This window comes from Pithys albifrons, chromosome 6, assembly GCF_047495875.1.
Source record: "Pithys albifrons albifrons isolate INPA30051 chromosome 6, PitAlb_v1, whole genome shotgun sequence".
Lineage (NCBI taxonomy): Eukaryota > Metazoa > Chordata > Aves > Passeriformes > Thamnophilidae > Pithys > Pithys albifrons.
In genome coordinates this window covers 40,062,545-40,075,952 of record NC_092463.1, presented here as the reverse complement: position 1 = coordinate 40,075,952, position 13,408 = coordinate 40,062,545, and the positions used below count along the sequence as shown (strand labels likewise).

The following is a 13,408-nucleotide window of genomic DNA, read 5'->3' as shown; positions in this document are numbered from 1 at the left end:
CAGGCTGCCTGGGCCCTGCTGCAGTGCTGGGAACCATCGGACTTGAGCCCAACAACCCTTTCAGAGGTGGCAGAGGACCCATGTGCCTGCCACTTCATGACACTGGCATTTCTTTTGCCTGCTGTTGCTCTCTGTTCCTCAACCCTCCCATTGTGCCAGCCCAACAGGAAAAGGCTTCAAACGCACCAGGCAGAGCAAGCCCTGTGATGCTTTTCCCCAGCCAGGGCTCAGGCTACTCCTCCATGGCTCTTCTCCTGCTGTCTTCTCTCCAGGGGACACATGGAGGCTCATTAATTAATAACCAGGCAGTTCTAACACAAATGTGAAAAATAATAAAAAAGCTTTAATTTAAAAATTAAATTAAAAAGAGAAAGTAAACAAGAGACCCTTGTGCCCTTTCCATACCCTGTGCTTTGTATGGGTCCTCTTAGTCACTCCCATCATGGACGGAAATCCTCACCCCCTGCACAGAGCTGGCTCTTGCAGCCCAGAACAAAGCTAAGGAGAGAAAAACAGAAGCTGCAGCAGCAATTGGCCTGGAGAGCCTCCAGGGCCACCAGCAAAATCATCTGAGAGGAAAAATGGATTTAAAAAAGAGAAAAGCCCACACACCCTAATTATTGAATTCTTATGAGAAAAGTATTAAATAATTTAAATAGCATGAGGAAAGCAATGCATCCTCTGTGCTCCAGTGTGTGATAGTGGTAGAACAGTGTCCGGTCAAGCTTTCTGGCACAGGGTTCCTGCCACAGTGCTCAGCTACGGTCTTGTCCAGTGTCAATCACATCCCTGATTGCTGATGGCAATGACTGCGGTGCCAGGGGCTCGGGAGGAGGTGGTCCCTGCCAGGAACTTCTATCAGCATGTGCTTGCCCATGAACTTGCTGTTTTGCCCATGGCCATGGTTTGCAGCCCTGCCCCATGGGGCACTGCCAACACAAGACAGGTTCTGTCACTGGCATGGCTGCTCCCAGCCAGGCAGTGCAGGCCTATTCCGGGAGCTCACTCTGGGGACACCAGACAGTCCGTCCCGCTGAGAGCTCATCTTGCTCTGGGCAATTCTAATACCACCAGTACAGGGCCAACTCCACTGGAGACTACATCCATATGGATGGAGAGTAATAATATTCCCCCACTGTTAACCAGCCAGCCTTAATCTGGGCTTGAACCAGGTCTCCAACAACCCCTGGTCTCCCTGGCTAGAGCTCCCAGGGTGTTAGGAGGCTTCCTCTAAGTCTGCTCCACAAAAGATACAAAGGGATGCTCTACAACCTCATCTCCTGCTCACCAAAGCCCCGGAGGAGTATGCGGAGGACTGGGACTAGGACCACTGAGTAAAGGCAGAGCAGGGTGCAGTACAGCTTCCAGGCCTCTGGAGGAGCCAGACCTCAAGGTGAGGTGAGCTAGTGAAGACTGGCAACCCACATCTGCTAAAAGAGGAGAGGGAGGAGACCCACCCCCCTGGCCCCTGGTTTAAGGAGGTTCCCCTGTTAACACAGGAAGGCTGCAGCAGCTTGACCTGCAGGCACTGCCTGTTCTTGCAGCTGACATCATCCACCTTATCTACAGGCATCCCTTTGGTGGGCTGGAGAGGCTGTGCTGCCAATTCCATTGCCTTGGGCTGGGTTTCAGCGGTAGGCAGGGTCAAGAGGGAGGCCCTGCACCCTCCCTTCTCCAGTGTGCTGCTTGTACCCCGCACCCACTGTCCCCAGGCGTCACAGGCTTCTCTCAGCAGTGAGGTATTTGAGCGCAGCAGCCCCATATCGCCGAGACAGGTCCTGGTGGAACTCCTCCCGCAGCGTCTGGAGGCAGCCCCGGTACCCTGCACTCAGGCGGAACTTGGAGATGTCGAAGCTGGGGGCATGGGGCATGTGGATCATGAAGGCATTGGGCAGGACCAGCAGCTCATACTCCTGGGGACAAAGCAGCAGCTCTTACCATCAGCATCGGCTTGGTGGTACCAATATGTCACTGCCTAGCGAAGAGTCCCCAGTCCCTCTGTGGTGCCAGGAGCAGCCCCTCACCCACCTGTGCATCCAGCTCCATGATGTGGGATACTTTGTTCCAGCCGAAGCCCACGAACCTCTGGTCATACCTGGGGCAGTCTCGCCTCACTACAATGTAAGGCTCGAAGTCTGGCTGCCACGCCACACGGTACGGCACGGTGGCGGTCCGCCACTTGGCGTAGTCTGTTGGGGCATGGCCTTTTGGCCACACATGGTACCTGCAGGGAGAGATGGAAACGAGAGACTGGGCAAAGGTGGCAGCATCCTGAGCCAGGCAGAGGACGCAGCGGGTCCTCTGAGACAGAGGGTGTACAGCCCCAAGGCATAAGGGTACAAAACTGGCTTCTGCTGGGTGTGACAGCCCCCTTGGATAGTCCGGCAGTTCCAGTTCCTACCTGAAGGTGTAGAGGGAGCCCATGTCCAGCATGGAGAGCAGCTCTGCTTTGGATTTGGGGAAGGTCAGCCGGTAGTGCAGGGTCTCAAACGCTGGGACGATGAGAGCTGCCTTCCTTTGGGGCAGCTCCAGCTGCTGGATGGAGTTCCTATGGTGATAGGAAGGGTATGAGGTCTGCCTGGCTGTGAACCACAGCCATGGCCTCCTTCCTCAGCCTCTCCAGCCTGCCCACCACTGCAGAAGGGTATTAACGTTTTTGGACAATTTGCAGTGGTACCATGCAGGGGTAGGAGGAATGGGGTGACCCTCATGGCCACAGCCCCTTCCTCATCCACTGGTGTCTGAAAAAAGCAAGGGCAGGATCCCAATGCTGAACACAAAAGTAACAATTTCTGTCTATTGAGAACTGCGGCCCAGAGTGTTTCCTGAAAACCGTGATGTGTGGGGAGCTCGGCAGATTGAGCAAGAGCTGGCTGAAAAAAAGCTGTACCTGAGGTAATCATAGAGGCCATACATAGGCAGGAAGTCGATGTCTGTCAGGAACACATATGGCGTCTGCGTGTTGGCCAAGGCCACGTTGCGCAGGAGGTTGATGGGGTAGAACTGCCCCTCCTTGTAGACAATGTGGTAGGCAACATTGCGGCGGGCACTCAGCACCTCTGAGGCCTGGGCATAGCGCAGGAACTGCTGTGCCTCAGCATCCGACATGTACAGCGCCAGGCTGATAGGGCCGGCCCAGTGTTTGCAGATGGCCTCCAGCATCTGTAACCTGGGATGCAGAGGGCAGTACATGAGCAGCAGGTCTGCCCTGTGGCAGCTTTGCCAAACCCAGAACTGGGCACCTGCCAGAGAGCTGCATGCCAGTCGAGCCCAGTTCAGGAGGGAGTGGGAGGAACTGATGCTCCCAGCTTGGGGTGTTACTCCTCACTGCAAAATGCTGGTGTGAGGATGATGAGTATCCCTGGTATCTCCAATGCTGTGGAGCCTCCCCAGGGGAGCGGAGGTAGGATACAACCTCCCACTGGTCCTACCAGCAAGTACCTATCCATGGAGAGCTGGGCCACGAGGGTGACGTCGGTGGGGTTGGGAAGGGCCAGGAAGTCATACTGCAGGAAGAACAGGTGGATTCGATGCTGCGTGAGGTGCTGCTGGCGGAAATCATAGCAGGGATCATCCTCATCCAACTCCTCCAGTGCCTGCTGCAGCTGCAACACCATGAAGGTGAGGGAGAGCAGGAGCCCCACAAGGAGCTAGGAGGCTGTGTGGGGTCTCTGCCCACCTGATGCTCTGGGGCTGGGGGCAGTTGCAATAACCCTCACCTGGTCCCTGGGTGGGCTGGGAAGACTGGCACAGCCAAAAAGCTCCCTGCGCAGCAGGTTCCCATCATATTCCAGGAAGGTAAGGTAGAGGTTACGAAAGAACTCCACATGCTTGTTCTTCACCCGCAGCTTCTTGGGTGAGTTCCAGTGGATCACCTGGGCAGTAGTGTGTCACTCCGTGGAAAGGAAGCCAGCAGCACCCAGTGCTCCCCAAGCCCTGAGACCCCATGCTGACTTCCCTGGACCTCCAGTGTCCTTCAGGCCCTCTCCAGTCTCAAAGGCAGCAAACTCACCCACCTTGAGATCGGAGAGCTCAGTGTAGCACTGCTCCGAGCGGGTGTGATCAGAGAGCTGCACGTTCCAGAAGCAGGGGAGCCGGTACACCAGGGATGGGTCCTGCTTGATCACCGCATTAAAGATGTCCTAGGAGAAAGAAAGGTGAGTGCACAGGTGGAAGAGGACAACCTCCCCAAGCCAGCAGTGCTATGGGAATGCATAAGGGCTGACCACCCCAGAGGAGGGACTGTTACCTGATCGGCCAGTGAGGTGGAGAGCATGCTCATGAGCTCCCGCTCTGCCGTCAGCCGCCACATCTGCTCCCAGCCCAGGCGACGCAGGCGGTCCAGCAGGAGCAGGATCACCCCTGAGTGCCAGGGAAGAGGGCACTGGGTCACTGAGGGAGCACCCAGACAATACAGAGCTGGAGCACAGCAGCCTGCATTCCTTTAGCCCCTGGGACATGCAGCACAGATCCACATCACCCCAGGATGCTGTGGCAGCTCCTTAATTCCCACCAGACTTCCCTGCTTCACCTCGGCCTTTCCCAGCCCCCCTGTGCTGAGTGTTGCATCGGCTGGATGTGCCATGAGGCTGAAGGGCCCACCCTGGCAGCCCACACTCACCCGTGTTGAAGCCACGTCCCAGGGCTGGCCATGGTTTGTGGTTTTTCCATAGGTTGCCCAAATACCAGTCACTCTGGTTCTCCACCAGCCCAATCACCTGCTTTTCTGAGGAAGCAGAGGGACATGGATGCAGCTCATCTTGCTGTCAGTTCAGAGAGCCCAAGCATAACTACTGCACTGGTGCTGTGGCAGGCGGGGGACTGCCACCCTGAGCTCAGCATCCAGGGTCCTGGCAGGGCCCCAGGGGCACTTTGTTCTCACCAGAAAACTTCCCGAAGACAGCCCAGAGCTCAGCAATGTCTGTGGCAAAGGTGATGTCAGTGTCCAAGACAATGACCTTGGAGAGGTTTGAGGGCAGTGCCTTGGTAAGTGTCAGCTTCATCAGCCCATAGATGCCAGAGTAGTGCTTGTTGGGGATCCATGACACCTCCGGCTGCAAGGCAACACAGCTCAGGGCTGGGCATGGCCAAGCCCTTCCCCTGCCTGGGCAGGACAGCTGCGTGTGTCCAGCACGCTGTGCAGAGGAGGCCAGCAACGGAAGGGCACACATTGCTGTGGTGCCAGCCAAGCCTGGAGCATTCCCTCCAGCCACCAGAACCCCCACTTGGACCCCAATGTTTCAGTGTTCAGTGGGGAACTTGGCTCTGCTGCAGAGGCACTGCTACCCCATCCCTGGGCCTCCTCATCCCTGCAGTACCTGCCCTGTGCCCCCTTCTCAGCTGCCCCAGCAACAAGCCCAGAAAGGGGAGGGGGTGAGTGAGGGACCAGCAAGAAAAAATTAATGAAACTCCACCTACTTGCCCCTCTTTGCTATGCCCCTCAACCCTCTGAACATTGGCTTGGGACAGGGCAAAGGGAGGGCAAGCACCTGCCTTCAAATCATCGGCATTGTAGAAGCTGACGTGGACAGAAGGCACCATCCAGGACTGGAAGAGGGTCTGGAGGATCTGGTGGGCCACAGAGTCCGTGATGAAGTGAAAGTGGAGGGGGTTTTTCCTGACAAAGGTAAATGCAGTAGCACTCAGCATCACAGTGGGATGAAGAGGCCATAGTCCCCATCACTCCCATCCCTGCCAAGAGACTAGTATCAGCTGAGGGGAGAAATGGAGAAAAATCAGCCCTCTGGAGGAAACAAATCCCTCTCTGTCCCTCTAAGTAGTGGCACAGGGTGTGGAGAGAAGCCCTAGAGCTCCTCTCCTGCAGCACTGCCCCCTGCAGCAGCTCATCTGGGAACTCCAAACAGTGGGCCTCTGGCACAGCATCTCCCCATTACCTGTGGAAGAGGATGGATTTCACCAGGGTGACCACATCCCGGCTCGCGTTGTGCCCGGCACACACAATCGCAACGTGCAGGAGCTGCCCAAAGACAAATGGTGCCTTTTTGAGACTGGACAGCCCTGCCTGTCAGGGACTGTCAGCGTCTCTCTGGGAGTGTGCCATGGTGGTGATGCCGAAAGGGTTTTTGTTCTGATTTTCACATTTTGTAGATTTTAGGAACACAGTAGTTGTAGATTTTTAGAGGGTTAATATTTCTAACAGTTTAAGTTTAATGCCTTTCTATCACTATCCCTGTCCCAGAACAGGGAGCTCAAATTCCTTTAGTTAATTAATCTTGTTTAGACTCCTTTCCAAGGTAAAGAGCTGAAGGATATCAGAAGGCCTACAGAATGAAACATAAACATAGGTCAGAGTGACCCAAAAGCCAGAATTGGATGAACTCCAAGAGACCTTTGTGTGCCTGAGGAAGAAGAGCTGATGAAGACAGAGGGTCCTGATGACCCCAGACCCAATTCCAGGGGGTTGGACCAGGGGTGGGACTGGGGCTGGACTGAGAAATGTGTAAAGCAATGATTGGAGGGATCTTATTATAAAAGCCATGGAAACAAGAACTGAGACACATGCATGTCATCCTGTATTCCTGTGGGCTGTAGGCCCTGTGTTATTAAAGGACCTTTACTTTTTATCTTACCCTACACTAACGTGGCTCGAAGTCCTGTTTTTGGGGGGAAGGGTCATTCACGGCATCAGTGGGAAACCCCATAACTCAGCACTTCCCCTGCAGAATGAGTCCCAGAGAGAGGTGGGAGTTCCCCAGCTCAGAAGCAGGGACCAGAAGCCTGGCTGCCATTCCTCCTGTCTGGCATTCCTCTCTGGAGAAGGAGGACGCCCTCACCCACTGACTGTAGCTCACTGACCACCATGGAGAGCCAGGATGAGGCCACAGCATGGCAAGAGCATAGGGACAGCAGAGCCACGTGGGCTGCACAGACAAAGGCTACACAGGGGTCCCAGTCTTCCATCCAACATCCCCAATCCCCAATGCCACCATGCTGGTGCCATCACCCACCTCACATTTGTGCACTGTCCGCTGCTTGGGGCAGGCTGTGCGGTTGTTCCTCTCGCCCCTGGGGGGATCTCCATCCTCGGCAGAGGTCCCCCACTGTGGGCTGCCATCACTGCCCTCCATCTGAGCCTGACCGAGCTGCAGGCGGAGCTGCTGATTCTCCTCCTCCACCCTGCGCACCCGTGAGGCCAAAGCCTCCCGCTCCACAACCCGGCTCGGCTGCTCGCCCAGGCAGGGTGGCAGCAGGAGGAAGCGGCCATCTGTGGAAGAGACACGGGTCATGTGATGGGCATGGCAAGGCATTGATGGTGGAACAGGGCCCCAGCACACCTCACAAGTGCCCAGCCAACATCACAGTTCTGCTCGTCTGATCCCCACAAATGCCCCTGGAGATGTTTCCAGGTCAGATATACCTGCAGTGACTTTCATGCCCACAGAGCAACCACCACAAGGCTCATCCTCTGCTGCTCACCCCCGATTGCAGACTTTCCCTTGATCCAAGGAGAAAGAGAAGGACCCACTCACATTCGAGGCTGCTCACAAAGAGGTAGAGCCAGGAGAGGAGGATCGCCAGGGTCACTGTGGCGAGCAGCAGCTTCAGCTTCATGCGCCAGGAGCGCAACATGGTGTGCCAGCAGGAAGGATCAGGTGGGCAGCCCAAGCCCGGCTGGCCCCAGCATCCTAGAGCCTGTGAGGAGGAGGGGACAGAGAGACATGTCAGCAGCAGCCTGCACCCAGGTGTCTTGACACCCCCCCAGCAGGACATCCCCCATCGCCTGCTCCCTCCAGGACAGCACCTCAACAAGCACAGCAGCAACACTCCAGACACACCGTCTCCCAGCTGGCACCCTCCTGCCCCAGTGCTGGGGCATTTGCTCCCCCAGACTTGCCCTGTGACCCTGACAGGGCTTCAAAGCCCGCGAGGAGGGGGGACCTCGAGCATGGAGGGAGGTCGGGGTGGGAAGGAGGTCTCCAAGCCACTTCCCTCCAGCTCTGTGCCTTGCTCCCTGCCATCCCACAGGCCGAGGGCTCCCAGGGGAGGGCAGAGGCAATGCTGAGAGGCCTACCCGAGCCGGCGGTTCACGGAGCGTGCCGTGGGAGGGAGCGCGGTCCGTCCCCGCCGCCTCGGCAGGGCCGCGGGGCCGGGGCTGCGCCGGGGGGGCGGCCTCAAGGACGCGGCGCGGAGCCGGCCAGAGCCCGGCGGGCTCGGGGAACCCCCGCACCCACTTCCGTGCGAAAACCCGAAACGCTTCGGTGAAAGTCGCTCCCCGGCCCCGCTGGGGCACGGGTGGCCGGGGCAGCCCCCTCGCCTCGCCTTGCCGAGCAGGACGCTCCCCCCGCGGCCCGAGTCCCTCTCCGCGCCCGCGAGTGGCGGCGAGCCGCGCCCCAGGTGCCCGCGGAGCCCGCCACCGGAGGCAGAGACCACCACACGGGGCAGGGGACACTGGCCTCCCCCCACAGCCTGCCTGCGCTCCGTCCCTCTGCCCCCAACTCCAGAACGAGCCCCTGCCCCAGCGCAGCAACATCTGGAGGGTCAACAAAAGCTGCCGTCGGGATGAATGGGCTGGATTAGGGTCTGCTCCCCCTGCACACACCCCGCTGAAATCCATTGATGTGCAGATGCCCATGGGGCCGCGGGGACTCGAGCAGGCAGCTTGGGAGAGCACATACACGCCCCTCTCCCCTCGGGCAGGGGTGCAAGCGCCGGCCCACTGCAGGAATCGCAGTGGAGGGTGGATGGACGGCTCCATCCACCTTCAGCGAGGAACAACTCAGGCTCTGCAAGTTCTGGGGCATGGGCAGCCCGAGAGAGCACGGCCATGCTACCCCACTGGAGATACTGCTGTGTCCCCATGGCAGTAGGCATAGCACCTGAGGGCTGCACCCTTTGTCCTGGCAGAGAAGGGGTCCCGGTGGTACCACAGTTCCCTGCCAGCTAGGCCTGGCAGCAACCTGCTTTTCTGCTTTATAGAGCAGGCCAAGCATGGGTATGGTGGGGAAGGGGGAGCTAACACACAGAGCACACTGGTCCCAGGCACCCCTTCTCCCTGCTACCGCCATGGGCCATGCAGGATATGGCGAGATCTCCACGTGCTGCAGTCAGCCTGCCTCCCATCCCAGGCTGAGCTAAACACAAAGTCTGGGAGATGCCTAAGTCAGGCAGGAGAGGCAGAAAAGTTGTGAGGAAAGATCAGGGAGGTCAGCGAGCACCCAGCAGTCTGGGAAGCTGAGGGACAGGAAAGGACCTTCAGCACAAATGAAGGATAGCAAAGGTGGTGGCACAAAGCAGCCCTTGTCCTGCTCCCACTCACTCCCGTGGCCCCTCACTGCACGAATAGTACTCTGGTCCCAGCCTGCACCTGAGCACACTACTAGGATAGCAATTTTGGAGACCAGAATGGGATCTGCACCAACTCAGTTTCCAAAACCTCTCCCAGAGGCACCCAAAGATTCCATCCCCGCCTCTCATAACCACACACACACACTCCTTCTGCCACCCCTTGTCCCACTCCTCACCTGGGTGCTCGCCTTGGCCCCAGGAGGTGATTTCCTTACCTGCGTCTCCCCTTGCCTCCCTTGCCGGCGCCTCCCCAGCCGGCTGGCAGCCCACTGCTGCTGCTCCCTCCCGGGGCTGCCGTACCCAGTCCTCCCTTTACTCCTCCCTTCCAGATCTGACACTTCCCCCCCTCCTCCCTGCTCTCAAACCCAAGCTCCCCCCTGCACACCCCTGCCGGCCTCCCTTTCAGAAGAAGCAAGAACAAACAAAACAAGAGATTAAATTTGCTTTCTACTCAAGAGCCCCCAGCACCAGGGACACGGAGTTGCCCAAAATAAAATCGGAGGGATCCATTCTCCCTTCAGCCCCCTTTCCACTCCCAAGCCTCAAATATCACTCTTTTACTGAGATAAGGGAAGCATCAGGATTATCTACCCCCTACCCAGCACCTGCCTCCTCCTTTCCTGGGGCAGGTGCAGGAGGCTTTGTCTTGTCATGGAGATATTTTAGGGGGCTCAGGATGGCGGCAGAGCCCACAATGTCTCCCCATGGCTGGCAGAGAAGGGATGAATGGTCATCCCAGGATGCAAGTATGGCAAGGGTACGGTGCAGACCTTCTGCTACCCATAAAGAAGATATATTGGCCATGGTTAGAGCCACTTGCCCCTCACACCAGAGGGAACAAGCCCCACTGTAGATCTGAAAAGGAAAGAACTAACCACTCACATCTCAGACTTGCTCCAGCCCACCGGGAGGAAGCAGGATGGCGGCAAGAAGCCGGGGCTGGGAATGCTAACTTTGTGGACATGGACTCTACCTGCAGCTCCCCCTGCGCCCGGCCCTGAAGCTGTGGAGAGGCGGCAGCCCCTGCGCAGGGCTGGGGCGGAGGCAGCTGCCTTTGACGTGGGGAGCGCAGGAGGAGTGGGGTGCGCATGGGCCCGGCGGGAAGCGGCAGCACCGGCGGCGGGCAGAGGGGCTGGCACGGCGCTCCAAGTGAAATTGCCCCCCAACCCACAGCTCCGGGCGAGCCGCGGCGGGCCCCGACCTGCCCGCGCAGCCACCCCAGCACCTGCAGAGGCAGGAGCCCAGCCCCGAGGCAGGCGCAGGCTCGGTCTGCGCCCCGGCAAGCACCCAAATCCCTGCCCTGGGAGGCAAGTTCACCTCCGGTTTGGGCAGCTCCCGCTTGCCCTTGCAAAGCCCCGGGTACAACTGGAGTAGCTCCTCCGTGGCGCCCTTCTGCCCTGCCCTGCTGCTCCTTCATTCAGTGGCTCCCCAGGGCCGTCCCTCCCTTACCCAGCCTGGCCCGAGGCAGATGGAGCTTAGCCCCTGGGACACCACTGCCCCTGCCCCCATCTTGTAAGGGGGACTCCAGATGAGGCAGCGGCCACGCAGGGCGTCCCCATGCTGTGGGAGCAGCCCAGACCTCCTGCAGCCCGCTTCCAGCTCCGGGAGAGGAAACCACCCCCTGCTCCGGCTGACCACCGCGGCCTCTCCACATGCTTTTCCTGGCCTCCGTAACTTGCTTTCTCCCAACACCAGACCCAGTGCAGTGAGACCCAGCCATGTCCTCGCCAGCCAGGGCAGGAATATGTAGACTTCTGGGGAGCAGGTGTGGGTTTAGGATGTGCATGGGGGTAGGGAGGAAATGGTAAGCCAGAAGGCAGCTACACAGTCTCTCCTCCATGAAATGTTAGAGGCAGAGCAAGTGGAGAGCAAGGCTGGAAGCAGCTCCTAGGCAAGGGGCACAGCAGGTACCAGCAGTCCTGGCACACCCCGCAAGCCTCCTGGCTCTATCCCTCCCTGCAGACATGGCCTCTCTGCCCTCCCTCCTCAATCTCCTTGCTCGTGCCAGACAATAACAGCCAGCAGTAAGACGAGAGGTTTCCCAATACTGCCAGTTTCCAAGTCCAGTGCGTGGGTGTGGGGCAGAAGTGCTGTTCATAGCATGTTATCTTCCCTCCCCCACATTCCTTCCAGGAGCAGGCAGCTCCCGCTTCAGCAGGGATCAGGGGGACATGGCAAATGGGACAGAAAGAGGCACCCGTGTCCTTTCTCTTGCTGGAAGAAGCTGTCTGCAGATACCAGGGAAAGGGCAGGCAGGACCTAAGTCTTGCCTCATGCCTGGACATCCTCCCTCCAGTGACAAAAGGAGGATAGCCAGGGGACAGGGAATGTCACCAGCAGAGCTGGGCAGCTGCACAAACACCAGTGCATGCTCACACCAACCTTTGAGGCGTGGGCAGGAGCCCAAGGCTTGCTGCCTGCCAGCCAGTCCTCCACGCAAAGGCAGCCTTCACTTCTCAGACAGTGGCACTCACCTTGCTTGCTCCAAGCTCCCCCCAAGAGCTGCCCCTGTGCTGGCACCCTACTTCTCCAAGATCCTCTCTTCTTGTAGGACGGTGGCTCAGCCTGGCTGGCCTTCGTTCTCTGTGGTTCAGTCACAGTCAGGTGCACAGTTAATGTTTAGGGAGAGCTGGGAACTTTCGCATCTCATCAGCACGTTTCCTCCAGCCCTGCAAGCTCAGAGGGGAGCAGCCCTGTTTTCCCACAGCACCAGCTGGTAGCAAGGCATCTTCGCCTGTTGTCTCTTCTAGAGCTAATGTGCACCTGCAGAGGGATGCTGAGGCACAGCTAGACTGCAGCTCCCAGGGCAGCGGCCCAGAGGGGCACAGGGACAGTCCCATGCTTGCTGCCTCTCTAGTGCCTCCCCCCCAGGCATTGCAAGTGAAGAGGTAGGTCTGGTTGTTTCAGTAAACTGATGCAGGGTAACCAGCAGAGGAGTGAGTTCATGGAACCTTGGTGCCTGTTGGTGACAAACTGCAAATCCTTCTCCCGGGTCTCATTTTTGGAAAGCAAGAGTTTAGTTGATCTGCTTAGACTCCCTCAGCAGGAACCCAGCACTTGCAGCTTCCCGGCCTTGCAGAAGGTGAGAAAGGGCACAAAAACTGTGACAAGAGCTGCACAGCCAGACTGACAACTCAGAAAAGGCACCATGCTTTGAAGAGAGGCAACTGGGGGCAACCTCTTTTGCTCTTACAAAGAGATGGGAGCGGAGAGGCTGGTTTCTCCTTCAGCAGGTCACTTTAAAGCATGTACCACACCCATCTGACAAAATGCCATATGATTCAGGGTCACCTCCCTGTCCCCAAGCCTATGGCTGAAATGCTGCCCCTTGTGGGGGGCTGTGCCAGCCAGGAGATACCACCCAGGCAGTGCAGAGCAGGGTAGCTGCAGGAATTTACAGAGGCAGAATGGAATTTGACCAGAACAGGATTAAAACCCCATGCTATGGATTACCAGCCTGTCCCTCCCTTCTCAGTCTTATGATAAGTAAAACTTAAGTGAGAATTTCACTTTCATATTTCCATGGAAAGAACAACCTGTGGCAAAACAGCCATCACATTCCTAGAGGTACGATCAAGCAGCACCTGCAGAGCTGGATACCAACGTATGAGCCATAAGAGAAGGAAGCATCCTCATCTCCCAGCTGCTTCCCCAAACCACCAAGCTGCAGCAAAAATCCCAGAAAGGTTCAAAGTTCCTCCTGGGGCACCAGGCAGCTGTACCTCAGTTACAGCTCATTCTCAAGCTCTCCTCAGGTCCCTAAGATTATCACACATACAATTCTGCTGCTCTGAGTTCAGTTTTTTATTCTGCAAAGGTCATACTGTAAAGTATGAAGCTGCTTCTTTGACAGAAGCATAGCACTTGGGGAGGAGAAGCAAGCAGTCTCTGAAGGGTGTTGAAGTTCTGAGTTTGGCTGAAGCAGGGACTTTCGTCACCAAACTGTTTCCTTGTTTCCGGAGGAAACAGGGAAGTTCAGGCTGGGTCTGTTACAGGAATACCTAGCTGCCTACCTCTCCATGTCTGAAACCCCAGGAATGAATCAGGGAGCAACTCCTCCTGGCAGGGACTCCAACCACGAGGCCTTGCTAGACAGTCTGCT

General features: G+C 57.5%; 1 protein-coding gene across 9 annotated transcripts in view; it reads right to left on the bottom strand.

Moving 5' to 3' along the window:
* Nucleotides 1–323: 323 nt before the first annotated feature.
* The window catches only part of LARGE2 (LARGE xylosyl- and glucuronyltransferase 2), a 25,387-nt gene continuing 12,302 nt past the window's right edge, over nt 324–13,408 (bottom strand). For 7 of the 9 annotated variants that reach the window (XM_071558428.1, XM_071558432.1, XM_071558430.1 and 4 more), the window contains 14 exons: nt 7,491–7,653; nt 6,969–7,225; nt 5,895–5,977; nt 5,494–5,617; nt 4,883–5,054; nt 4,622–4,726; nt 4,250–4,362; nt 4,017–4,142; nt 3,720–3,875; nt 3,442–3,605; nt 2,891–3,169; nt 2,402–2,548; nt 2,029–2,224; nt 324–1,913 (listed from right to left, as the gene is read on the bottom strand). In XM_071558428.1, coding sequence (XP_071414529.1) covers nt 1,716–1,913; nt 2,029–2,224; nt 2,402–2,548; nt 2,891–3,169; nt 3,442–3,605; nt 3,720–3,875; nt 4,017–4,142; nt 4,250–4,362; nt 4,622–4,726; nt 4,883–5,054; nt 5,494–5,617; nt 5,895–5,977; nt 6,969–7,225; nt 7,491–7,653 — 2,283 coding nt within the window. In that variant the 3' untranslated portion in view covers nt 324–1,715. Of the gene's footprint in view, nt 1,914–2,028; nt 2,225–2,401; nt 2,549–2,890; nt 3,170–3,441; nt 3,606–3,719; nt 3,876–4,016; nt 4,143–4,249; nt 4,363–4,621; nt 4,727–4,882; nt 5,055–5,493; nt 5,618–5,894; nt 5,978–6,968; nt 7,226–7,490; nt 7,654–9,521; nt 9,571–11,780; nt 11,879–13,408 lie in introns of those variants that run through there. The other 2 variants (XM_071558434.1, XM_071558436.1) reach the window with 2 other exon arrangements.